Source organism: Hypanus sabinus, chromosome 9 (assembly GCF_030144855.1).
Source record: "Hypanus sabinus isolate sHypSab1 chromosome 9, sHypSab1.hap1, whole genome shotgun sequence".
In the NCBI taxonomy this organism is placed as follows: Eukaryota; Metazoa; Chordata; class Chondrichthyes; order Myliobatiformes; family Dasyatidae; genus Hypanus; species Hypanus sabinus.
This window is the reverse complement of record NC_082714.1, coordinates 23,370,992-23,397,602: the sequence shown is the minus strand read 5'-3', so window position 1 is coordinate 23,397,602 and position 26,611 is coordinate 23,370,992. Positions and strand designations below refer to the sequence as shown.

Here is a 26,611-nt window from a genome sequence, read left to right as displayed (position 1 = left end):
CACGTGGGTATTTATAGGGTTCGGGGGGAGAGGGGAAGTGACTAATTTTGATCCCCCCCCCCCCTGGCAGGTACTTGCTGGTATTTTCATCTTCCAGTTTCATGTCCCATATCTGTGGAGTGTTGTTGTTCTGGAAAAACAATGCATCAGTTTAGTTCCCTTGCCAGCCTTTTCCAAGAAGAAAGCATTACCAATATTACAGTGGAGATGTAAATTGTGTAATCCTCTCCATGGGTAAATGCAGAATTTCACTTTCTTTCATCATTGTCATAGTACTAACTATGGTTATTTTTTGGTTTACTGATCTGTAATTTGTCAGTAGTGAAGTTATTTCAAGTGGCATACTTTCATAAAACTTTTTTCCATAGATGCTGCCTGGCCTGCTGAGTTCCTCCAGTATTTTGTGTTTGGATTTCCAGTAGATCTGTAGATTTTATCTTGTGTATTGTATGCAGTATATGTCTACGTTGATCTAGAGGACTGAGGAAAGCAAGGCAGGTGTGAAATTGATTTTTTTTTGTCTGGGTGACTTTAAAACAAGGGTTCCCAATCTTTATTATGCCATGGAGCCTTACCATTAATGGGTCCATGGACGCCAGATTGGGAACTTCTGTGTTAAAAGCAAGTGTTTGTACTTTGTAAACTGATTATTTAGGCTATGGCAAAGGGTATGGGTAAAATTTAAGTGCAGTTTAATAAGGAAAATGCAGTGGAGGATGCATTGGGGTTGCAGGGTTGAAAGATGGACAACTAATTAGGGTGCTTGATTCCAGGCTATATATAAAATCAGTATAATAGAAAAGTGTTGACTGCAGAGTTAGATAAGGGGTACATCGTTGAATTTTAGGTTAGTATGTTGGTTATGCTTGAAGATCAGCAAAAGTTGAAAATTGAGCTGTACGGATTATGCTTAAAAGGGTCCATGATGGACTCACCAAATTGGTGAGTATATTGTTATTTTATCATGTTTTCAAGTTGTATCCAGTTCGAGAGCTGCAACATTAATGCTGCAACTATTTTAATCTTCCACTTAGTAAATCCTGACATGCAAATGTATATTTATGGTCTGCTGGTCAATATTTTTACTTTTTGTGGAGCTATAGTTAATGCAGTGGGCCTTCGAGCAACTAGTCTCACAACTTGGGTCTGGATCTGTCCCATCTGGCTGCTGGCCATACCAGTTGCCCCAACAGTAAGCTGCAGAAGTAGACCATTCGGCCCTTCAAGCCTGCACTGCCATTTTGAGATCATTGCTGATCATCTACTATCAATACCCGGTTCCTGCCTTGTCCCCATATCCCTTGATTCCCCTATCCATAAGATAACTATCTAGCTCCTTCTTGAAAGCATCCAGAGAATTGGCTTCCACTACCTTCCGAGGCAGTGCATTCCAGACCCCCACAACTCTCTGGGAGAAGAAGTTTTTCCTTAACTCTGTTCTAAATGACCTACCCCTTATTCTTAAACCATGCCCTCTGGTACTGGACTCCCAGCAACTGGAACATATTTCCTGCCTCTATCTTGTCCAATCCCTTAATAATCTTATATGTTTCAATCAGATCCCCTCTCAATCTCCTTAATTCCAGCGTGTACAAGCCCAGTCTCTGTAACCTCTCTGCGTAAGACAGTCCAGACATCCCAGGAATTAACCTCGTGAATCTACTTCCTCTACAGCCAGGATGTCCTTCCTTAACCTTGGAGACCAAAACTGTATACAATACTCCAGGTGTTGTCTCACCAGGGCTCTACAAATGCAAGAGGATTTCCTTGCTCTTGTACTCAATTCCCTTTGTAATAAAGGCCAACATTCCATGAGCCTTCTTCACTGCCTGCTGCACTTGCTCATTCACCTTCAGTGACTGATGAACAAGGACTCCTAGATCTCTTTGTATTTCTCCCTTACCCAACTCTACATTCAGATAATAATCTGCCTTCCTGTTCTTACTCCCAAAGTGAATAACCTCACACTTATTCACATTAAATGTCAATATCCATGCTACTGTTTGGTGGCCTGTAGACAACACCCATTTGGGTCCTTTTGCCCTTGCTGTTCCTCTGTTCTATCCACACAGACTACTCCTGACCCTATGTTCTCCCCCCCACCCCTTGCAAAGGACTGAATCTCATTCCTCACCAACAGGGCCACCCCACCCCCTCTGCCCACATTTCTGTCCCTACGATAGCACGCATACCCTTGTACATTCATTTCCCAGGTCTGATCTCCCTGCAGCCATGTCTCCGTTATCCCAACAACATCATAGTTACCCTTTCGCACCTGGGCTTCAAGCTCATCCGCCTTATTTCTGACACTTTGTGTATTCAGATATAGAATTTTTAGCCCATTTCTCCTCTCTGTTTGAATCGCTGCCTATTGTGCTTAACCCAGCTCCCCGAACTCCCATCGGGCTATATGCCCCTAGACTTTTGTTGTCCTTCCTAAATTTACTTATTCTTTCAACACATTTATCTCCATGTTCTGTCAGACCATCCCTCTGTACATTTGTCCTCCTTATCACTTGTTCCGCCTCACCTTTCTCTACTACACACTTAATATTCCAGAACTGTGCAGTCCCCACCTGTCCTTTATTCTTACTCTCACTATCCTCTCACATTCTGGATCCCTGCCCCCTGCAAATTTAGTTTAAACCCCCCCCCCCCCCCCCCCAAGAAGCACCAGCAAACTTCCCTGCAATAATGTTAGTACCGCTCCAGTTCAGGTGTAAACCTTCCCTTTGGAACAGATCCCACCTTCCCTGGAACAAAGCCCAATTATCTACAAACCTGAAGCCCTCCCTCCTGCACCATCCTCTCAGCCACGTATTAATCTTTATCATCTTTCTGTTCCTTGCCTCACTCGCATGTGGCACTGTTACGAAGGATGAACAACTCTGATGGGCAGAAGGGTGCAGAGTCGCCCATGCCCTCTCACGTTTTGGAAAATCACAAATCGCTACTACTTCGATGCTGCGAACAAGGAAGTAAGAGAGACAAAAGGAAATCTGCCAGGGCAGTTGTTATTGATAACAGCTCATGAAAGTTAATAAGAGAGGCACAGCTAAGGTGGAATGTCTCCAGCTAACAAAAGGAGAGCGGAACCATTGATTACTGCTATTGTCTTTTGGAGAAGGATTGTGTACTTGGTACTGTTCTATTCATTGAAACTCCTCAGGGGGCAACCAGAGTGGGCTAGTTTGATGGGTTACATCATCCCAACCTGATTGACACCTGAGACCCCGTGAGTGGGGATAAAAGTGAGGTCTGGGGGTAACACCCCTCAGACGCACCAGGAGGAATGCTAGTGAGCATCAGAACCCCCACGAGACAGGGTGGGAGATCGGAGACCGAACGAAGGGTCGGTAAATTTTCACTCGTGTTTTGTAGCGAGACCGGTGGGGGCTTGTGTGTGTGTCCACCCTTGATGAGTCCACCACAGAAGAGCGGTCTAGCTAAAGGACGGAGGGGTCATACGTGAATGGCCACAACAACAAAGCATCGACGGATCAAAATCGTAAAGGAAGGTTGGCAAGATAATAGCTATTCTCCCCCCTCTCCCCCCTCTCCCCCCTCTCCCCCCTCTCCCCCCTCTCCCCCCTCTCCCCCCTCTCCCCCCTCTCCCCCCTCTCCCCCCTCTCCCCCCTCTCCCCCCTCTCCCCCCTCTCCCCGCGGCCTGCATGAACTGAACTGAACTTTATTTTTCCGTCTGACAATTATCCCCTAGACAACGATAGAGCTTGTTTCATTAGTGATTATTATTATACCCGCACTTTTAGGTTTAGTATTGCTAATGTATATTCACATTGATATTATTTTGTATACTTTGCTAATAAAGATCGTTTAAAATAGTATCACCAGACTCCAACAGACACTTCTATGCTGGTAAGACACCCAGTTACGGGGTTCGTAACAGCACAGGTAGCAATCCTGGGATTGTTACCCTGGAGGTCCTGTTCTTCAGCTTCGCACTGAACTCCCTATGCAGGACCCCCTCACTCGTCCTACCCATGTCATTTGTCCCTACATGGACCACAACATCTGGATTCTTGGCCTCCCTCTCAGGAATAATCTGCACCCGATCTGAGATGTCTCGGACCCCGGCACCAGGGAAGCAACATACCATCCGAGACTCCCAATCTTCCCCACAAAATCTCCTATCCGCCCCCCGACTATAGAATCCCCTATCAATACTGCTCTCTTCTCTTCCCTCCTCCCCTTCCTAGTCGAGGGTCCAACCTCAGTGCCAGAGACAGGACCACTGCAGCTTGTTCCTGGTAGGTCATCCCCACCAACAGTATCCAAAACAGTCTGCTTATTTTTGATGGGAATGGCCACAGGGGTGCTCTTCTTTCTGTCTGCTCCCCCTGCCTCTCTTGACTGTCACCCATTTGCCTACCTCCTGTCTTTTCAGTGTGACTACCTCCCGATAACTCTTATCTGTCTCTGCCTCTGCCTCCTGAATGATCTGTAGTTCATCCAGCTCCTGCTCCAATTCCCTAACTCGGTCTGACAGGAACTGCAGCTGGATGCATCTATTGCAGGTGTGGTCATCAGGGACAACTGTGTTGACCCTGACTTCCCACATACTGCATACGGAGCACACCACTGCTCTAACTGTCTCCCCCATTACCTGATCCCAGATTAGTCAGAATAAATGAAAAGCAGGCTTCTTGCTGAAGTCCTTTTGCGTAGTTCCTGGACACCCAATCCTTTGAGTAAGACTCATCATGTCCTTTGGCAGAAGCATTAAAGGAGTAATATGAAGTTGCACCCTTGGAGAAAGAAAAGTACAAGTAGCTTCACAATGTTGGTCTTTCAGTATCTTGGTTGCAACTAATAAGTCATTAGAAGTGGCTACCCACTTACTGCAGTCCCCACAATAAAATTGTGCACCAATTGTACATTGCATTTCAGTTAAGTTTCTGTCCTGGGTGGCTACCACTCGCCCAGCCTCCAGAGTGGACGAGTGTGCCACTCTCATGCCAATTGCTTTCCATGATTTAGTTTCCAAACCTTTCTACTGTACCCAGGTCAAGGGAAAGCTCTTTCTCGTAATAGAAATTGTAAACATCGAAGAGCAGAGCCGCCTGGTGGTGTCATGGCATCAGCACTAAACTGCATGGCATCAGCACTGGACTGCAAGGCAGGTAGTCCTGGGTTCAAACCCAGCTGGGTCCTAACCTGCACAGCAGCAGTATCTGTGTGGAAGAAAGGTGTGGCAATCTACTTTGTATCTTGCCATGAAAACCCTGTGGTCCATGAAGTTATGAAGAGTGAAATAACAACAAAGAGCAGAATTCATTCCAGTCTGTCCTGGAATGCTGCTGAATAGATTAATTTCAAATATTACTGGATTCATCTTAAAAAGCTGAATAAATTTCTTCTAAGCCTGAGAAAAGATTAAGATTGGCTACTTGAATGTTGTGTATTTATTGGCTAAGTACATTAACTGGAATTTTCTGGCATTTATTTTGAGTAATATAATTGTAAATTTTATTTTATAACAGTGAATGTTTGTACCTCACAGAATATCTGCATAAATATTGTACTTTGGAAGCTTGGCACTAAATGCAACTGTATCCAGTCATTGAGTCAAGCTCAATCCTAGAAAACCTTTATCGCTCCTGGTAGATTTAGCCGACTGATCAGGAGCGATAAAGGTTTTCTAAGATGGAATGAGAAGAGTGCCTCCCATGCTTCATCAATTCTATTTAGATACCACATGAACAGAATACACAGATACTGGAAAGTGGCTTATGTTTCACCTTTAAGGGCTGCAAGGACAAGCCAGTGAGCTTAATATTGTGGGAAAGTTACTGGAGGGGATTCCGAGAGATAGAATATTTGCATTTGGAAAGGCAAGGACTGGCAAGGGATATCAGCATAGTTTTGTTTCATACATTTGAGGTTTTTTTTGGAAGAGGTGACCAAGAAGATTGAGGATAGAGCTACGTGGACCATAGCAATGCTTTTAAATTTGAGCACAAAAAAAAAGCTGAAGGCTGCAGATTTTGATGCAAGTGGCATGCTCAGTAAGTTTGAGAATTATACCAAAATTGGCATAGTGAACAATGAAGATTGTCTAAGGTTACAATAGGATCTTGATCAACTGAGAAAGCAGGCAAAGGAATGGCAGATGGAATTTAACCCAGACAAGTGCAAAGTGATGTATTTTGGCTTTGCTGGGTAATTTGTTTTGCTCTGAGGTAGTTGTAAAAGGGGTGTGTGCATATTTGTCTGAAATGGCATCACAGGTAGACAAAATACTAGAGAAAGTGTATGGCATTCTTGCCTTAATTGTACAGGCCATTGTGAACAAAAAGTGGGACAGCTATATAGGATGTTGGCGAGATGTACTTGGAATATTGTGGAAAGATAACTCCCTGTCTCTTTATGCTGGTTGAGGTAGGGCAGAAGGGGTGGTGAATTATGATGGGCAGATCTAGAGGGTAGTTTAATGTAGACAAGAGATGCAGATGGAGCTAAGTCGGAGGAAGGGAGGGTGAAGGTTGAGACAGCTGCTGGAGTTAATAAGCAGACTACCTGTGCTGGATCTCTTGAGCTAGGTAATAATGAAATCCATTTGAAGAGAAATGAAAGGCAGATAGAGCCAGAGCTACAATGGAATGAGAGAGCTGATGGGTGAACTGTGTGGGTAGTAAATCAATGGAACTGTGAGGGGGATTAAAAATGGATTTTGTGTGGAGCTGGAGTGGCAGTTATGAGGATCAGAAACTTGGGGGCGGGGTGGCAATTCCAATTTCAGATTACCTTCTCCATTTATTTCCCCCATCATTCACCAATCCATTTTAACTCCCACTGTCTACTGTACATGCTTGTATTTGGAGGTATTTGATTTATTTAGCTGTGAAGCATGTTTAATGTTAGTGATGCAATATTGCAGTGAAAATGGAGAAGCTGCCCTTCATGGGTCATTGACCTTTAACTATATAAAGTATAAGGTTCTGTCCTGAATCAAAGCAGAAAATCTTTCCAAGAGCAACACAATGCTGGAGGAACTCAGCAGGTCAGGCAACATCCATGGAATGAACAGACAGTTGACATTTTGGGCCAAGACCCTTCAGGACTAGAAAGAAAGGGGAAGATACCAGAATACAAAGATCGGGGAAAGAGGATAGGTGAAACCAGGAAGGCAGGGAAGGTAAAAAAAAAGACGAGTAAGGAGCAAACACGAAGAAATCTGCAGATGCTGGAAATTCAAACAACAACAAACACAAAATGCTGGTGGAACACAGCAGGCCAGGCAGCATCTATAGGGAGAAGCGCTGTCGACATTTCGGGCCGAGACACTTCGTCAGGACTATAAGGATCTGATAGAAGATGAGAGTGGTCCACAGGAGAAAGGGAATCAGTGGGGGGGGGGGGCACTGGGGACAATGATGAGGCCAGAGCAGGGAATAAAGGGGACGGAAAGATATTTGGTGGATAGGGTGAAGGCACTCAACAAAGCAATCCTTCAGTTTACAATGGGTCTCACCAATGCTGCATTGGGAGCACTGGGCCTTGAATGGAGGTGATGAATGAGCAGGTGCAGATCTTTAGTTGCTTGCAGGGATAAATGTGGAGGGACAAATGGACAAGGGAATTATGGAGGGAGAGATCTCTGCAGAAAGTAGAGGTAAAGATATGTTTGGTTGTAGGATCCCTTTGGAGATGGCATCTTAAGATAATGGAAAATGGAGAGACAGGTGAGGGCACCATCAATGGTGGAGGACATCTCTGATATCCCAGGGAAGCCTGGAACATGGATTGTTCTACATAGCCAGTAAGCAGATGCTAATGCTTACCCATTGAAGGTGAGGACCAGTTCTGCCAGACAGAGGAGAGGGACAGGACAGTTGTTTTACTGAGAAGTGGAGAGCTTTGAGGCCTTGATGGAGGATAGAAGTGTATAGGGACTGGACATCCATGGTGAAAGTGAGGTGGTCAGAGCTAGTGAACTGAAAGTTACTGAGGAGATTCATAGTATGAGAAGCGTCATAGATGTAGGAGGGAAGGGAAAGGATTGAGCCAAAGGGGATAGAATGGAGTCGAGGTATGAGGACACGAGTTCAATAGGGTAGGAGCAGGAAAAGACCATTTGTGGATCTGGTAGAAGTGAAAACTGGTAAGGGAACTAAGTTCAGCAGTAGATGGGAGTTCTTTAAGTTGATGAGGTTAGAAACAATTTTCTGATGGTTTGGAGTGGAATCCTTTTAAAAGGGTAAGTAAGAGGTGATGTCTGAGAGTTGCTGCATAGCCTCAGCAAGGTAGAGGTCAGTCTGCCACACTACACCACCACCCACCTCCCCTTCCTCTTGCAGGCTTGATGGTAAGGTTGGGATTGGGACAAAGAGTGGAGGGCAGTCTGTTCAGAGGGGTAAGGTTTGAGGAGAAGTGCTGAAGTTGAATCAGTTGATGTCTCATCAGCAACTAGAGATGAAAAGTTCCAGGGCAGGCAGAGAACTGGCACAGGGTGTCCAAAGAGGTGAAGGTTGGTAATGGGAGAAGAATCATCAATGCGGGGAATTGTTGCTGGAGTAGGCTTGGAGAAAGGTGACAGAAGGAGAGCTTGGAATCATGGCAGGTGTGGAACCCACTTAGTTGTGAGTGGAGGGGAATGAAATTAAGGCCCTTGCTGAGGACAGAATGTTCCGCATTAGAGAGGAAATTAGGCAGGAATGCTGAAGACCCATGAGAGTTGGGATTGAAGGGAGGGAGGAGAGTTGGAGGTGTGGGTAGTGTTTAGGGTGTTTGGGGGCGGGGGAAGGAGGAAAATGGAAGCTCTGAGGATCCAAGAGGTGATGGTGGAGCCTGAGAGTAGTTGAGGGGGAAGGGGAGCCCTGGAGCTCAGCGGCAGCAAGGAAGTTCTTGGCCTGGAGGTGCTGGCAGCTAAGTTCCAGGCTAGAGCTGGAGCTAGAGTCGCACAATTTGAAGTCTGACGGTGTACAGGCTCGAAGGAACCTGAGTTTGTGGTGGAATCTTTGGTCTGGATTCATTCGGGGTCATAGGAATTTCTCCAACATCCTGGTGTTTTTGATGTCACAGCTTCATTTTGGAGGCAGAGACCATGAGTTCTGCAATCATTGCCCCAACCAATCAATGCCCCAGTGTGGAAATCCGCTCCGCCAACTCGCATATCTGGCAAGAAAAAGCATCCAAATGGCCCAACTCTACAGTTTCTCGACGTTACCTTTGCCATAATACTAATGTATATTAGGCATTCATTCTCATTCAGCATGCATGTGTATTTAATATTACTATTACAATATTGTATCAAACAAATAACCAGAAGAAATGTGTTGATCTCAAATGCAGGAACAGGTAAGGCTTTCTTTCTGGGTGGGATAGAACCATGAACACACCGATTCATACTCCAGCTTTCATGTTTAGTACAACTTTGCAATTTGATGTGGTATTCACAATGTGAGTGTTTAGATATCCTCAAATCACGATACTTGCATATATGACCCGCTACAAATTGTGTAGACAAAATTGTTACCCTGCAGTGGAGGAAAAACTAGTAGACGGTCTCTGAACAGTCCATTTGGCATGTTTTCTCAAACTGGTTGAAATATCTGAAATTTTTTTTTTTGCAATCATTGGAAAATTGGGTGCCATGGTAGTGTAGCAGTTAGAACATTGCTGTTACAACTCGGGACATTGGGAGTTCAATGCCAGTGCCATCTGTAAGAAGCTTCTATACATCCTCCCTGTAGAATGCATAGGCTTTTCATGGATCCACTGAAGATGATTGGGTTTAGACCACAGCTTAAAGAACACCTGTGGGTGTCATCCAGATCAGAGAAAAGAAAAGCAGAATACTATTTAAGGAAATGCTTGTCATAAGGCACCTTCCTATGAGAAACACAGAAAGATAGCATATAAAAAGGTAGGCAAATGAAAGGGGGATAGATTACAAAAGGAGTCAATTGCTTGCTGTAGCTGTACAGGACTCTGTTGACATTTGGAGTACTATATAATATCAATTAGATGTAGACAATTGTGTTTGTCAGCCATATCTTAACAGCAACAGGCTCAGATTGGGCTGCATTCTCCACCTTATCTCCCTCCTACATGCAAGCTAGAAATTAATTTGCTCTGGAATCAGAAGCAGAGCATTGAAATGGAGTTACATTAAGTGTTAGTGTTAAATTCATAAGAGCATATTACTCTTTATGGATCAGGGACTAATAATGACCCTGAGGTTCAGAAGTTGAGTATGGCTGTGACCTTAATCTTAATAGGCAGGCCATTTAGTTTGCAATTTAGCTTGGAGCTCAGCCTGAACTCTGTGATCAGTATTATATTTGCAAATTTTGTCCTCTGAAGTTAGCGCATCTTCAACAGGTTAAGACGGGAGCATGAACCTCTATAGGCCTGCTTGACCACTGGAGGGGAGTATGCTCTTTGGAAGAGAGCTTTCATATGCTTCCCATTCATGTCAGTGTAAGACCAGATCGTGTTGTTCAATTGTACAACAGGTAACTTGATATTGTATACTGAGTGAATTGAGCAGCATTTTGAAGCAAATAGCCAATGCCAAGTGAGAGCTGGCTTTGCTGAGCATGATGGGTGGAAAGGCATACTGTTTGTTTAGAAGTTTGAGTATTCCAAACAAACCAGCCAAAATGAGCTTTGCTGATATTGTGAAAGTAATGAAGGAATATTTAGAACTAAGAGCATTGTTGATTGCAGAATGCTTTAGGTTTCAAAAGCAAGGAAAGTCCATTTCAGCTTATGTAGCTGAATTGAAGAAATTGTACAAGCTTTGTCAGTTCAGGGATGGGCTTAATGATGAACTAAGAGGCTTGGTTTCTCTTTCCAAGGAAGGATATATATGTGAAAAAGTCTTGGGCATTGTAGCTATATATGTGCCTAAGACTTTTGCATGTCATTGTACTTGTCAATGTGGAGCGGAGAATGAGTTTGTAAATCCGGCAGGTGCAAAGGATGTTGTGAATGGCAAGGGTGGAGTGTCACGGGAGGGGTGTGGGAGAGGTGGCAGAGAAGGAGTGTCAGGAGTAGGTGGTAGCATGGGCGCAGACTCCCCAGCCCTGAGACACCAGGCAAGGTCACTTGATTCCAAACCATTGGTTTATTGATCAGTACAGATTGTTCTCTGGTGCTTCCCACTTCCTCCCCTCTCCCTGCACCCTTCCCACTCTCAGTCCACAATAAAGACCCAGATCAGAATCGTGTTTATCATCACTCACCCATGTCATGAAATTAGGTTTTTTTCTGTAGTAGCAGTGCTATGCAATATATAAAATTACTACAGTACTGTGCAAAACTTTTAGGTCTCTCTCTCCCTCTCCCTCTCTCTCTCATATATATATATCCAAGACTTCTGTACAGTACAAGCCTGCTACAGATATGTTATTCATGACTCAATGTTTTTATTTCAATTAGCTTTATGTTTTAGATTGCAAATGTAACAAACAGCCTCTCACTAACTCTTCTGTCCAGAGCCCTTGTTGCTTTATAACTCCATCAAAACTTTCCCTAGTCTTCTCTCTCCTAAGAGTCCCAACTTCTGAGTATAACTTGTATCCCAATACAACTTTTCACATTCTACTATTACTCCAGATAGCCAGTGGGCCTAAGGTTGTGAAGTAGGTAGTCTTATAAAACCTTTTGCTTTCACCATTATACTGTCCACATTGAAAGGGTAATCTACTTAGTTTAAGGGTTGAAATGATGAATTTTCAATAATTGAAAAAAGTAATTCTTATATTTTCACAGAACATTGAGAGGGAATACATTTTTTTCTAAAACTTGGTGAGTCACATCAAAACAATGCTGGGAAGGTCACTTGTTCATGCCTTATGCTAATTATTTCAAGTGAATAACAATGATGTTCAAATTGATACCTTGTAACTTGTCATCCAGGTAGTAATTTTCAACTTACTGTTCATACCTGAGAGAGTCAAGTGACCATGATCATTGAATGAAAAGGAAATCATGTCATTTCTGGAGCAGGTGCCTGGACCATAAAATTAACCCTCAATTATGGTAAATTGTAACTTAGTCAGCCTGCATTTATGTGGTGGTTAAAGCCAAAGAACAACTTACCATTTACTGCAAAGGCCTGTCTGAAAGCTTCCAGCCGGAGACCATTCTTTGGTATTAATTAGAGTAAGTACTTTGGTAGGTTACTCCCTCTGCCAAGCCATACGCATGATCATCAGTTCCTCCAGCATCTTGTGCATTTGCTCAGATTAATTTTATCAATTCCATTTATTATATTGGGTTATTTCCTCTCAATTTTTATTTACATTCTTTGAAATATCAACATTGTAACTTTTCTTTTCAATATTAAAAGCCAGAGCTTTTAATTTGGTTTTTCTCTCCTGGTCAGGAGTGGGCATGACACTGAAGGTGGGACAAGACTAATGCACAAACAGCTTCAACAAAAAGGCTTCAGAGCAAATTAATTTAATTATGGCACGATCTGCTTGAGGAACTTTGTGTGGAACAGCATCAGTGAGAGGAAAGAAGTGTTGACATTTTGGGTTGAAACTCCCCATCAGGATTAATTTTAAATACTAGAAGCTCTTCAGATGCTGGAAATCCAAAGCAACATAAATTCCTGAAGAAGGGGCTCAGCCCAAAATATTGACTATCTATTCATTTCCTGACCTGCTGAGCTCCTACACTGCAGCATTGTGTGTGCATTGAGCAAGACTAATTTAATTGTTTTGACCAACATTTTGATTACTTTTTACCTGATTAGGAATAGTGGCATTGACTTTCAGCTTTGCTTCTATTAGAAGAGAAACTGCTGCTGTAAATAATAAAAATGAGCAAGTCTGCAGATTCTAGAAATCCAAAGCAACACACACAGAATGCTGGGGGAGCTCAGCAGGTCAGGCAGCATCTATAGAAATGAATAGATAATCGATGTTTTGGGCTGAGACCCTCCCTCTGGACTGAAGATGGGTCTCACCCGAAACAACAACTATTTTTTTCTTTTTCATAGATGCTACCTGACTGGCTGAGTTCCTCCAGCGTTTTGTGTGTGTTACTATAAATAATTACCATTTGTCTGCAGTTCCTCATTCAGCTTAACGTTAGATTTCCTTTCGTATGACATTGTTTCAAAGGCATTTTCAAAACCTGGTATGTATCATTCACTGGAGAGATTAAAGTAAATCAACAGATTTTCATTTCCTGGTGATTAAGGAGAGCGTTACTTTGGGTATTTCATGTTAAGGTGCTTGCTTGATTTGTTTGCAACTAAGCACTAGACATATGCATGGCAAAAGGAATATATTCTCAAATACGTAGGTATCCTGCGCTCCTTTCATGAGATGATCACTGTGGTGAACTACATATACCTGTCTGGACATGCCCCCCTGCTGACTGCTCCTGTGGCTTCTCCCACAGACCCCGGTATAAAGGCGATTGGAGACACAACCCCGGCCTCAGTCTCCAGGATGTTGTGTGGTGGTCATTTGCTGCTTGTTCTTTCTTCCAGTCAATAAAAGCCTAAATCTTGCTTCACGTCTCCAAGAGTTATTGATGGTGCATCAATCACAAAGGGAAAATTGGCTCTCACTTCAAATTGGCCTCTATGGTGCTTGACATGAACCACCATATGGGGGGAGCACACATAGCAAAACTGGGTATGCATGACAGAAAGCAGATAGCATGGCTAATAATGAATGGGTAAATCTTATTCACCCAGTCAAAATAAATTTTTAAAAAAACCAATGCTGGCTCTCCAGAAGAAGCTGTCTCTGAGAAAAATCAAAATCAGCAAGGAGAGATCTGCGACATTTCATGACAGCTTCCTGAACATTAATCTTGATTATTTTCCATGAAGGTTTTTGAAGGCATCCCTCACAGGTTCGACTGCTGGTTAAAATGATGTTTTCCTGCAGTGTCTGGTAAGCAAAGATTCTTGGTGGAAGGTCGCACTTGTATATTATATCTTGCTGCACGCAGAGTTTACAATCCCGGCTAAGAGTCAGTAATCTTCTCACCTTTGAGTCAGAAGGGGTTTTCAGAAGAACCTTTTACTCTGGAGACTTCACAGTTAAGTGCCCTATTAAGAAATTATTGCACTGTTATGAATGTCATCTTTAAATCAGGGTCCTGTTAGCTCCCATGTTTTAAAGATTCCATTGTACTATGTTTCCATGCTAACCTGAGCAAAATTTATCCTCAGACAACAATGCTAAAACCAACTGTCTGGTCATTGTCATATTGTTTTATAAGTGTATTGTGTACTTATCAGCAGCTGCATTTCTGATATTAAAACAGTGACCAACATTCAAAGGTAGCTCTTGGCTGTGAAGCTCTCTAGGTTGTCATGTGGCTGTGAAAAAGTACCATTAAAATAAAGATTATATTCTTTACTCAAAATGATTAAAATGATTTTTTCTCTATCATTCACTCTTCATATTATTTCAAAAATACCTCTAAAATGTGGCAATCCATTATTTTTGAGGTTGTGCTCAAAGAAAATGCAGTAATCATCAAAGGGCCAATTTCACAAGCTTTGAAATTGAATCTTGAGAATTACATTGTAATCATATTGCACAAAATTATATTTTCCAGAGTGAGCTGTACTTGTGGAAAGAACATAAAAGTTTAATCGATTTAAAAACTGATTTTGATATGATAATAGTAGAGGAGACTGGTATGTCAGAGCTGCTGTGTAAATACTTTCCTTTCATCCTCACAGTAGGACATAAAAGGCTGAGAGGAGAGAAACTCAGAGGGATTAGTGTAATTAGAAAAGTTGCAATGAATAAACTACTTGATTGATAGCAAGTATTCAGAAAGTTTCAATGTGAGGATATTAAAAGAAGTAAGTAAGGAAACCAGTGAAAGATTAATTATAATCTGCAAAAGTTTACTGAATATGAGGACAGTAATAGAGGGCTGGAAGATAGCAAGTCAATAAGTGAGAAAGCGGTGACTCAGTTAATTACAGTAAAGTGGCTTTAAGAACAGTAGTGGGAAATTAATATAATCTATTTTAGGAATAAAGAAATAACTTTAAATAAGTAAACAATGTTTTGACTCAGTGAGAACATCCTCACCTCTGAGTCAGAAGGTTGTACACTCTGATTGTACTCCTGAGATTTAAGTACATAATCCAGGAAAATTTAATGTGGTACCAAACACCTCTCAGAGGTGTTACTTTTTAGATAAAGCATCTATTCTCCTTGATGGAAATATACTCAGAAGCGTAGGGAAGCTGTTTTGGTTCTCCCAAGATTAGAAATGCCTGACGCAAAACATTATTGAGAGTGTCCTGACCAGCTGGGATCACTGTCTGGTATGGGAACTGCAATGCATCTGGCTGCAAGACTTTACAGGGGATTCTGTGGCTATGTCAGGATACTGTTCATTGACTATAGATCAGTGTTTAACACCATCAGCCCTGATTGAAAAGCTGCAGAACCTGGGCCTCTGTTTCTCCCTCTGCAATTGGTTCCTCGTCTTCCTAACCAGAAGACCATAATCTGTGCAGATTGGTAATAATACCTCCTTGCTGATGATCAGCACTGGTGCACCTCAGGCATGTGTGCTTAGCCCAATGCTCTATTCTCTCTATACCCATGACAGTGTTGCTAGGCATAGCTCCAATGCCATCTATAAATTTGCTGATGATACAACCATTGTTGATAGAAACTCAGATGGAGATGAGAGGGCGTCCAGGAGCGAGATATACCAGCTGGTTGAGTGGTATTGCAGCACCAACCTTGCACTCAGTGTAGTAAGACCAAAGTGCTGATTGCGGATGTCAGAAAGTGGAAGTTAAAGGAACATGAACCAGTCCTCAGAGGGATCAGAGGTGGAGAGAGTGATCAATTTCAAGTTCCTGGGAGTTAATATCTCTGAGGATTTAACTTGGTCCCAACATATCGATGCAGCTATAAAAAAGGCAAGACAGTGGCTATATTTCATGAGCTTAAGGACATTTGTTTTGTCACCTATAACACTTGAAAACTTCTGCAGATACACTGAGGATAGCATTTTGACAGGCCGCATCACTGTCTGGTATGGGGGACGTGGGGCTACTGCACAGGATTGTAAGAAGCTACAGAAAGTTATAAAATTAGTCAGCTCGATCATAGGCATTCACCTCCATAGTATCCAAGGCATCTACAAGGAACAGTGCCTCAGAAAGGCAGTGTTCATTATTAGGGACCCCTATCACCCAGGGCATGCCCTCTTCTCGTTACTATCGGAAAGGAGGAAGACACGCTCAGCGATTGATGAACAGCTTCTTCCCCTTGGCCATCCAATTCCTAAACGGACATTGAATCCATAAACGTTAACTCACCTTTTTATTATTTCTGCTTTTGCACTATTTTTTATTTAACTATTTAACATATACTTACTGTAATTGATTCATTAATTTTTTGGTATATTATCATATACTGCATTGTAGCTGAGTTGCATTGCTGCTAAGTTAACATATTTCATGACATAAGCTGGTGATATTAAACCTGATTCTGATTCTGGACTACTGAGAGGATCACCAGGGTCTCTCTTCTACTCATCCAAGACATTTATCAAGAGCACCGCATACACAGGGCCCTTGGCATTGTCAACAATCCCTCCCAACCATTCTACAATCTCTTTGACACCCTACAATCAGGCAGGAGGTATTAGGATAAACACTGTTAGGATGGTTGACATTTTCTTCCTCCAGGCTGATGGGGACTACTGAACTCTTTGCTACCACCCAGGTCACTTATGAAGTGCCAGTAGCATTAAACTGTTTACTTTTTAACATGTCATGAATGCACTTTACCCTAAATGTCAACTTTCTGGAATATATTTTATTATTTGTTAATTTATTTGTCATAATGCTTCTTTTTGTGGTGTGTGTGAGTAATATGCACTGTGTTGTGTTCCTTTGTCTGGAGGAACATTGTTTCATTTGCTGGTATACATGTATGTGATTGAATGACAATAAACTTGAATGTGAAATGTGCTTTTGGGAGAAGAGTGAGAATGATTTGCAAGCTTCTGTGAGGCTGTAGGCATCTGCAAGGCATTTCCACCTATTCTCCGCCTCCACCACCCAACTCTCCGAATTGTCCCTACTCCACCTGCGTTATAACAACCAAAGACTGGCTGAGGCAAGGCGAGCTATGAGCACTGAACAGACTCCCTCCCTCACTCATTGAGGAAGTCACTCTTCCCATGCCTGTTTACTCTCCCGTCAAGAGCTGTTTCTGTGATTCTCTTCAACATCCTTTTGTTCATTTCTGATTTAGGTATAGCTCCGATTACAAACAGTTCTCGGGAATGGAACCCTGTTATAACCTGGACGTGACCTGAACTTTGAACAAATATCACTATGGGTTGTCCTTGAGTAACAAGTGGGTTCTGGTTTTTACAAACGTTCATAAGTCAATTAGTCCACAATTCAGGGAATTAACAAAAAACACTCAAAATGGTAACATCTCCACATTGTTGTAATGAATGGTATCAAATCCTGAGAGTGCAGAGCAGACTCACTCCCTCACTAATAAAGAACAGTTACTAGAAGTGAGAAAAGAGGAAACTATTTTTACTATTCAAATGTCCTTTTTGAATTAAATAGTATTATGGGAGCTCATTGATATGTAGGGGCTATCCATAGATTTGGAGTTTTTAACCTGGGGGTGGCTTGTAAATTAAAACAATTTATCTGGTGTTATTTCATTTATTTTGCTGTGCAGTCCTTTTGTTTCTAGATTATAGTTTTAAAATAAAGACAGCTCATGAGCTGAGAGTTGAAAATCAGTGAAACTTCAGGAAAGTTGGATGCATATTGTGTTTCTGGAATTGGCAGAAATTGACATGATGGAAAGCCTGTATAGACTATAAGGATTTAAGAATGCAAATATTTTGAAACGAGTTTCACAGAATTATTCAAAAGATAATCTATGAATGAATGGGTAACTTCATAGCATACAGTTGAAGTCAGAAGTTTACATACACTTAGGTTGAAGTCATTAAAACTCATTGTTTAACCACTCCACAGATTTCATATTAGCAAACTACAGTTTTGGCAAGTCGTTGAGGACATCTACTTTGTGCATGACATGAGTAACTTTTCCAACCATTGTTTACAGACAGATTATTTCACTTTTAATTGACTATATCACAATTCCAGTGGGTCAGAAGTTCACAAATGAAATCAAAAGAAATCAGCCAAGACCTCAGAAAAAAAATTGTGGACCTCCACAAGTCTGGTTCATCCTTGGGAGCAATTTCCAAACACCTGAAGGTACCACGTTCATCTGCACAAACAATAGTGCGCAAGTATAGACACCATGGGACCACTCAGTCATCATACTGCTCAGGAAGGAGACGCATTCTGTCTCCTAGAGGTGAACCTACTGTAGCGCGAAAAGTCAAATCAATCCCAGAAGGTAGACAAGTATCTATATCCACAGTAAAACAAATCCTATATTGACATAATCTGAAAGGCTGTTCAGCAAGGAAGAAGCCACTGCTCCAAAACAGCCATAAAAAAGCCAGACTACAGTTTGCAAGTGTACATGGGGACAAAGATCTTACTTTTTAGAGAAATATCCTCTGGTCTGATGAAACAAAAATTGAACTGTTTGGCCATAATGACTATCGTTATGTTTGGAGGAAAATGGGTGAGGCTTGCAAGCCGAAGAACACCATCCTAACTGTGAGGAGGCATCATGTTGTGGGGCAGCTTTGCTGCAGGAGGGACTGGTGCGTTTCACAAAATAGATGGCATCATGAGGAAGGAAAATTATGTGGATATATTGAAGCAACATCTCAAGACGTCAGCCAGGAAATTAAAGCTCGGTTGCAAATGGGTCTTCCAAATGGACAATGACCCCAAGCATACCTCCAAAGTTGTAGCAAAATTGCTTAAGGACAACAAAGTCAAGGTATTGGAGTCGCCATCACAAAGCCCTGACTCAATCTGATAGAAAATTTGTGGGCAGACCTGAAAAAGCGTGTGCAAGCAAGGAGGCCTACAAACCTGACTCAGTTATACCAGTTCTGTCTGGAGAAATAGAACAAAATTCCAGCAACTTATTGTGAGAAGCTTGTGGAAGGCTACCCAAAACGTTTGACCCAAGTTAAACAATTTAAAGGCAATGCTACCAAATACTAACAAAGTTTATGTAAACTTCTAACCCACTGGGAATGTGATGAAAGAAATAAAAGCTGAAATAAATATTCTCTCTACTATTATTCTGATATTTCACATTCTTAAAATAAAGTAGCTAACTGACCTAAGACAGGGAATGTTTTCTAGGATTAAATGTCAGGAATTATGAAAAACTGAGTTTAAATGTATTTGGCGAAGGTATATGTAAACTTCTGACTTCAACTGTATATGGTATATCAATTATTAAATACACCTGAAATATGAAAGAATCAGTTGGTAAAACTTTTACATCAATTAGAAGGATTCTGGAGTAACACAAATCTTACAAGCAGGGAAAGAAATCAATTAAAGAAGCATATGATACCGAGCTTCATTGCAAGGATAAGGAATGTAATAGCAGAGTCAAGCTACAACATTTGTGCACTACCTTAACTACAATTTTGCTGCTTCACTTCTGGTGGAGGGAATCCACCACAAACTCAACAGAGATTGTACTCAGCCATGATGTAAAAGTTAGTAGGCTTGGGGAACAGCAAGTTAAGGCATGATTTGAATAGAATATACAAAAAGATGAAATGAAAAGAAAGGAAAATTCATTGAAATTTGAATTGGAACAAATCAAGAAATACATTCTTCAAAGAAAAAGTTGTGAAATTATAGATCATACTGCACTGGAAGGTAAATATATAGAATCAATTAAGATGTTTAAAAGTGATATTGGCAATAACTTGGTAAACGTAGGTATTAAAATATGAAATTTCATATTATGGTCAATAGTGACATGCTTTAGATTAAAAGTAGAATATTCAGTTTCAGAAGAAAAAAAATAATAAAATGGGTTAGAAAATTACATTAAAAGATATAAAAATAGTTAAACAATGAGCAGTATTTTAAGATATAATTTGTTATTTTTTATGAAAATACAGTTACTGAATGAATAAATTCCTCCCCAGAAAACTGATACAGCCTGGCTGACTGAAAACACATCTGAGAAATTATTAAGACTACAAGGTCAGAAAATCCCTGGAAGTAACTGTCCAGGATTTAAAAATATATGACTACAAAGGTACAAGTTTCCCTAGATTGAATTGTCCAAAGGCTCATTGTCAAATGTAAAGCAGTAAATAGAAACAATTAAACCAGGAAGGAAAAATACAGAGTTAGCATAATAAAAAATTCTTCATCTACTATTATGATTGTGGCCATAGGGCACAGGAAATGCATGCTGTGAAAATGCACAGATAACATAGTTTTATTAAAATGAAACTTCCATAAATTGGTTATAATTTCTTTTGGATCATAATTATCAGGATAGAACAGGGGCAACTAGTATATGTAGTTCAATTTGACTTTTCACAAGCTGTGATAAGATCAAATAGAAGGCATTAGGTCTCTTGAAATGGGCACAGAGTTAGCAAAGATACATCATTTTAGTATGACAGGGAAAAGGTTGAATGTAGCAAGGGCTTACAATTGGTGTTCATTATTTAAGTCTAGACTAAAGATCTAGACAAAGGAACTGACAAGCCAAAATGAGAAGAAGAACTCTAGATACTAAAACTGAGAATGCTATAAATATTCAGCAGGCCAGGAAGCTTCTGTGGAGAATATGTAGAAAAGGTAGAAAATTGACATTACTGAAAGAAACACTCAAGGTTAACACAGTGACAGATAACTTGATGGGCTGAACGGCTGCAGTGGTTTGGTAATCATGATAGAGTTTGAAATTTCTGCCAACAATGGACTTAGTTTAATTACTTTATGTAATACATAGAGTATATTTATATATTGATAGGCCTTTTAAAATTACCTCTGAGTGGAGCCTGGCCTTTGGCTAATGTGAATCAATTTTCAAATCTTGTCATTGATTTTCTTTTTGGCGAAGATTTTAGACTTCTTTTTCGCTTAGTGGTTTAACTCTGGACATTGCATTCCACTGATGCAATAACAGTGATTCTGTGTGCATCTTACATGGAATTTCCAACGTAGAAGAAGGCTAAAGTAACCTGTAGTCAGTCCCTTGTCAAAGCAGCGGGTCCTGGACATATTCTTGATATCTGAGCACAAAACGCTGGCTGAATGCCCTCGTGTCAAATTTTTAGAATGTGACATTAAGCCACTTCAGAGAAACCACTGATCGTTTCCCCAGAAATGTGTTTACTATATTCATTTCAGCTACTCCATGTAGCAACATCTTTTACATTTTCTATAGCATTAATGAGCAGTCATGGATTGTAATTGACAATTAAACGATTGTTATGTGGGGAGGCTTTTCCAGAGTATCCTTTCTCATTGATGAATGGACCAACAGACAGGACTGGTGCATCTCCAACTACCTTTGGCCAGAATTACCTCATAAATGATCCATCTTAGTCGCCTATTGGGAACCCAGTATAGCAGAAAGCTAATCTATAGCCAAATTGGTTCATGTAATATCAAGAAAAATAAAGAATTGATTACACTAAAGGCTTTGGGTATTGACAAATTTTGAGTGCACAGATGAAGACTTTGTGTTCCTGAATTAGTTATGTTTTTGACTGGGCTATTTTAATGCAGCTGCAAGACAGGCATTCATCTGAACAAAGCGGAAAATTGTCGAGAAAAAACTCCTCCGCTATGTCTAGCCATAGAATTACCGTGGCAGATCATATTCAACTATCAGAAATCGTTCCCCAGTGCACTTTTTGGATTTCAGCAGGATTATCTGGCTCTAGACCTCATCAAGACTCTGGTTCAAATGCAGAATTTTAGAGGTGCAGTGGGTGACGCTCCATAAGCCATAAGATGTAGGAGCAGAATTTGACCATTTGGCTCATTGAGTCTGTTCTGCCATTTCATTATGACTAATCCTCTCAGCCCCAATCTCCTACCTTCTCCCCGTAACCCTTCATGCTGTGACTAATCAAGAATCTATCAATCTCTGCCTTAAATATATCCAGTGAATTGGCCTTCACAGCCGCCTGTGGCAACAAATTCAACAGGTTCTCCACTCTTTGGATAAAGAAATTCCACCTTGTATCCGTTCTAAATGGATGGCTCCCTATTCTGAGGCTGCGCCCTCTGGTCCTAGAATCCTTTACCATAGGAAACATCCTCTCCACATCCACTCTACTGAGGCCTTTCAACATCTGATAGTTTCCAATGAGATCTCTCCTCATTCTTCTGAATTCCAGTGAGTACAGTCCCCAGGGCCATTAATCTGTCCTCATATGACAAACTTTTTATTCCTGGAATCATTCTTGTGAAGCTCTTCTGAACCCTCTCTGATGTCAGCATATCCTTTCTTAGATAAAGGGCCCAAATCTGCTCACAGTACTCCAAGTGAGGCCTCACCAATACATCCTTCCTCTTATATTCCAGTCCTCTTGAACTGAATACTAACATTGCATTTGCCTTCCTCGCCACTGATTCAACCTGCAAATTAACCTTTCAGATCTTTCTTTTACTTTTTATATATCTGAAGAAACTTTTGACATCCTCTTTGATAACTTTGGCTACCTTAGCTTCATATTCCATTCTTTCCATCTTCATGACTTTTTTTAGTTGTCTTCTGTTGGTTTTTGAAAATTTCCGAATCCTCTAACATCCCACTAATTTTTGCTCCATTATATGCTCTCTCTGGCCTTTATGTTGGCTTTAACTTCTCTTGTCAGTCACGGTTGTATCATTCTGCCTCTAAAATACTTTTCTTTTGGATCTATCTATTCTGTGCCTTCCAAATTGCTCCCAGCATTCCCTGCCATTGCTTCTTTGATGTTTTCCCTGGTAGTGTCCTCTTCCAATCAACTTTGGTTAGCTCCTCTCTCAAGCATCTGTAATTCTCTTTACTCCACTGTAAAACCGAGGTCCTCTCTTCAGCCGGAATGCCAGCAGTTTCAACCCTGGTGATGTCAGTCCAACTGCGCTGGGCAGGACATGTTGTCAGAATGCCTGATGGAAGACTGCCCAAGGACATCTTGTATGGCCAACTGTCCAGTGGTACCCAAAAACGAGGAGGCCAGCGACTACGGTACAAGGATGTTCTGCACAGGAGCCTCAAGAAAGCTGACATTGCCCCATCAACGTGGGAGGATCTGGCTCAAGATCGCTCACAGTGGAGGGACGCCATCAGAAAAGGTGTGGATGCTGTTGAGACCAAGGTCACAGAGGCAACAGAGGAAAGGCACAGGAAACGCCACAACAGAGCTTCTGCCCCCGCTGCCCCTCCAGGCCTCACCTGCCAAGTATGTGGCAAGCAGTGCCTGTCAAGAATTGGCCTGTACAGCCACTCCAGGATGCATGTATCAAACCCCACTAACTGACTGATAGGAACCATCATCATCCTTTGGGATGGATAACCAGAATAGTGATACATCTGACTTTATCTTCTCTCTCTCAAACTCCAGGGTGAATTATATCAGATTATGATCTCTGACCCACAAGGGTTCCTTTACCTCAAGCTCTCTAATCAATTCTGGTTCATCGCACAGCAATCTATCCAGAATAGCAGATTCCCTAGTGGGCTCAACCACAAACTACACTAAAAAGCCATCTTGTTGGAAAATCTGCAAATTCCCATTCTTGTGATTTTCCTAAACTACCTGCATATTTCATGGGTGGCAGGGTGGAGATAAGTCTCTACCAAGGGACTCCTTCTTTCCACTAGCCTGCAGGTCACCCTTGGGAAAGGTGTAACACTTGCTTAGCCCCCCCCCCCACCAATCAGGGTCATATGAAGCAGATATTCATATAGATGTTTATATGAGCATCTGATACATATCTTAAGTCTTGGTTATGTGACCTCTGACACAAGGCAGAGAATCTCTGAAGAGAATGGCTGAGGTCACTTATATTGTAAAGACACTGCCCAGAAGATGACAATGTCAAAGCACTTCTGTAGAAAAACTTGTCAAGAACAATCATGGTCATCGATAAGACCATGATCGCTCATGTGAATATGGCATGGGACATTACGACGATGACCATTTGCATATTGAAATCCCTTCTGACTATCGTAACAGTGGCCTTTTGACATGCGTTTTCTATCTCTTCTTTTGCTTTATGGCTCACATCTTTCCTACTTTCAGAGGCTTTTACCTTTGCAGTTCCTTAGCTCTGCCCACAAGGATTCTACACCTTCTGATCCTGTGTAACCTCTTTCTAAGGATTTGATTTAATTTTTTACCAACAGAGCCCCACTCACCCCTCTGCCTACCTGCCTGTTCTTCTGATACAGTGGGTATCCTTGGATGTTAAGCTCCCAGCTATAATTTTTTTTTTATTAGGCACAACTCAGTGATGGCCACAATGTCATCCCTGCTGTTCTCTAACTGTGCAACAAGTTCGTCTACCTTTTTCTGTGTACTGTGAGCATTCAAGTATAACACCTTCAGTCCTGATCACCCTTTTCGATTTTGTCCCCCTTTTACATTGCATCTCATCCTGTTGACTACAAATTTATCCTATCATCAGCTTATCCTCGCTAGCTGTCTCACTACACACTGCATTTACTGGCATACCAACTGCCCAAACCTAAGCCTTATCATTCCACCCCATCCCCCTGCCAGATTAGTCCCAAACTGCTCCAGCTGACCTGCCAGCCAGGATACTGATCCTCCTCGGGTTCACGTGTAACCATTCCCTTTTGTGGAGGTCCCTTCCTTATCCAGAAGGGATCCCAATGAGACAGAAATCTGAACCCCTGCCCCCACACCAGTTCCTCAACCACATATTTATCTGCCAAATTCTCTTATTCTCACCCTCGCTGGCACGTGGCACAGACAGCAATCCAGAGATCAGTTTCCTGGCGGTCCTCTTCTTAAGCTTTCTACCTAGCTCCCTAACATCCATCTTCAGGACCTCCTTCTCTATATCATTGGTGCCAGTATGTACCAAGTCCTTGCTATTCAAGTTACCATTAACCAGAAATGAAACTGGACCAGCCTCATATGATGGGAAGAGCCAGATCAAAGGTGTGACCAGGTCCACACAACTTTCCAACCATCTTGAAATCGTTGGAGGACTGCGATGGTCTACGTTTGCCTCCATGCACGCAACTCCACACAACGTCTGGAGCTCTGAACAGCATCTTCAAGGAAAACTTTGCTTGATTGGCACCCCGTCACTCAGCAGTGCTCTCTGGCTGCAGCCCATCTCTTTAACCAGATGGACTGCAGAAACTTAGAAGATTACCACGACAGCGAACTTCTGTCACTAACAGAGATATTAGGAGCAGAAGTATATCGAGGTTCCCCTCGCAGGTCATAAACAATCCCGACGCAGCAACGTCACTGGTTATTGCTGTTTGCTCAAAATGCCGCAACTTAATACAGGGAATTGAATGAGAGTGCTTTCATCACATGGACTGCAGTAGTTCGAGGTGGCTAATTTAAGATAAATGGCAACCTTGCTAGCAACTACACACTCGGTAAGTGAGCCAAACAACCTCACAATTTCCAAATGGAAATATTAATGATTACTTAGTATCTAAGCTCCTCATTTTATCTCTCCCGATAGTGTAGATATGTCATCTATATCAAATACACTCAGATTTTAAAAAATTATTCTTGAGCTTTCCAGAAACAAAAAGCCGTGCCCTGCGTCCTTGGTCTTATTGATGGGTGGGAACTCGAACGATACTTGTCAATCATCTAATGCACCTTCTCCGGTGCCTCTCTTTTTTTTGTCCCAACAGGGAGGGGCATGGCTGCTGTCATCCGAGATAATAACGAGGCGGCGCGGAGGGGCCCGGAGTTTGCTGCAGCGGAGGGAGGTTGCGATCCCATTTCCCACAATGCAGACATCCCGTGTCCTGACGTCAGATCGGCACAGATGACAGCAGCCTGAGACCGTGGGGCTGGGGATGTAGAGAGAAGGGCTTTTGTTTCCAGACAGCCACCCGGCCAGCCAGCATTGTTCTTGCCTTGCGCGCTTAGACCTCTTGCAGAGGGAGAGGGAGAGGGAGAGGGCTGCAGGGGGTGGCTGAGATGGGGACGGGGCGTTGCATTAAGATGCACTGAGACTGCGTTGGTGTACATCTGACTGCTTATTTTCTCTCTCTCTCTCCCCCCCCCCCCCCCAACACCCGGGGCGTGTATTTATTCCTCCCGCCTCCCCCGGTTGTATTCCCCCACTATCACTCACAAAGATGATGGAGCTAGACGATGGGGTGGTTTACCAGGATGACTGCTCTGTGTCGGTCATGTCCGAGCGGGTCTCGGGCCTGGCCAACAGCATCTACCGCGAGTTCGAGCGCCTCATCCACAAATACGACGAAGAGGTGGTGAAGGAGCTTATGCCGCTGGTGGTCAACGTTCTGGAGAACCTCGACTCGGTCTTCTCTGAAAACCAGGAGCACGAAGTGGAGTTGGAGCTGCTCCGGGAGGACAACGAACAGCTCCTTACCCAGTACGAAAGAGAGAAATCACTCAGGAAACAGGCAGAGGAGGTGAGTCCCTCTTCCCTATCAATTTATCAGATGTACCCCTCCCTCCCCTCCCCTCACTATCTATCATCTCAATCTCT

At 42.2% G+C, this 26,611-nt stretch overlaps 1 protein-coding gene and 1 long non-coding RNA gene across 9 annotated transcripts in view; one reads left to right on the top strand and one right to left on the bottom strand.

Moving 5' to 3' along the window:
• Positions 1-63: 63 nt before the first annotated feature.
• On the bottom strand, positions 64-26,362 carry LOC132399175 (uncharacterized). Its single transcript, XR_009513896.1, has 3 exons — positions 26,231-26,362; positions 4,625-4,766; positions 64-130 (listed from the first exon to the last, which is right to left on the bottom strand). It is a non-coding gene; the product is annotated as an uncharacterized LOC132399175 (long non-coding RNA).
• The window catches only part of mapk8ip3 (mitogen-activated protein kinase 8 interacting protein 3), a 195,373-nt gene continuing 194,599 nt past the window's right edge, over positions 25,838-26,611 (top strand). For 3 of the 8 annotated variants that reach the window (XM_059979252.1, XM_059979254.1, XM_059979249.1), the window contains exon 1: positions 25,840-26,534. In XM_059979252.1, the coding sequence (XP_059835235.1) occupies positions 26,235-26,534 (300 nt within the window). In that variant the 5' untranslated portion in view covers positions 25,840-26,234. Of the gene's footprint in view, positions 26,535-26,611 lie in introns of all 8 variants that reach the window. The other 5 variants (XM_059979251.1, XM_059979253.1, XM_059979256.1 and 2 more) reach the window with 3 other exon arrangements.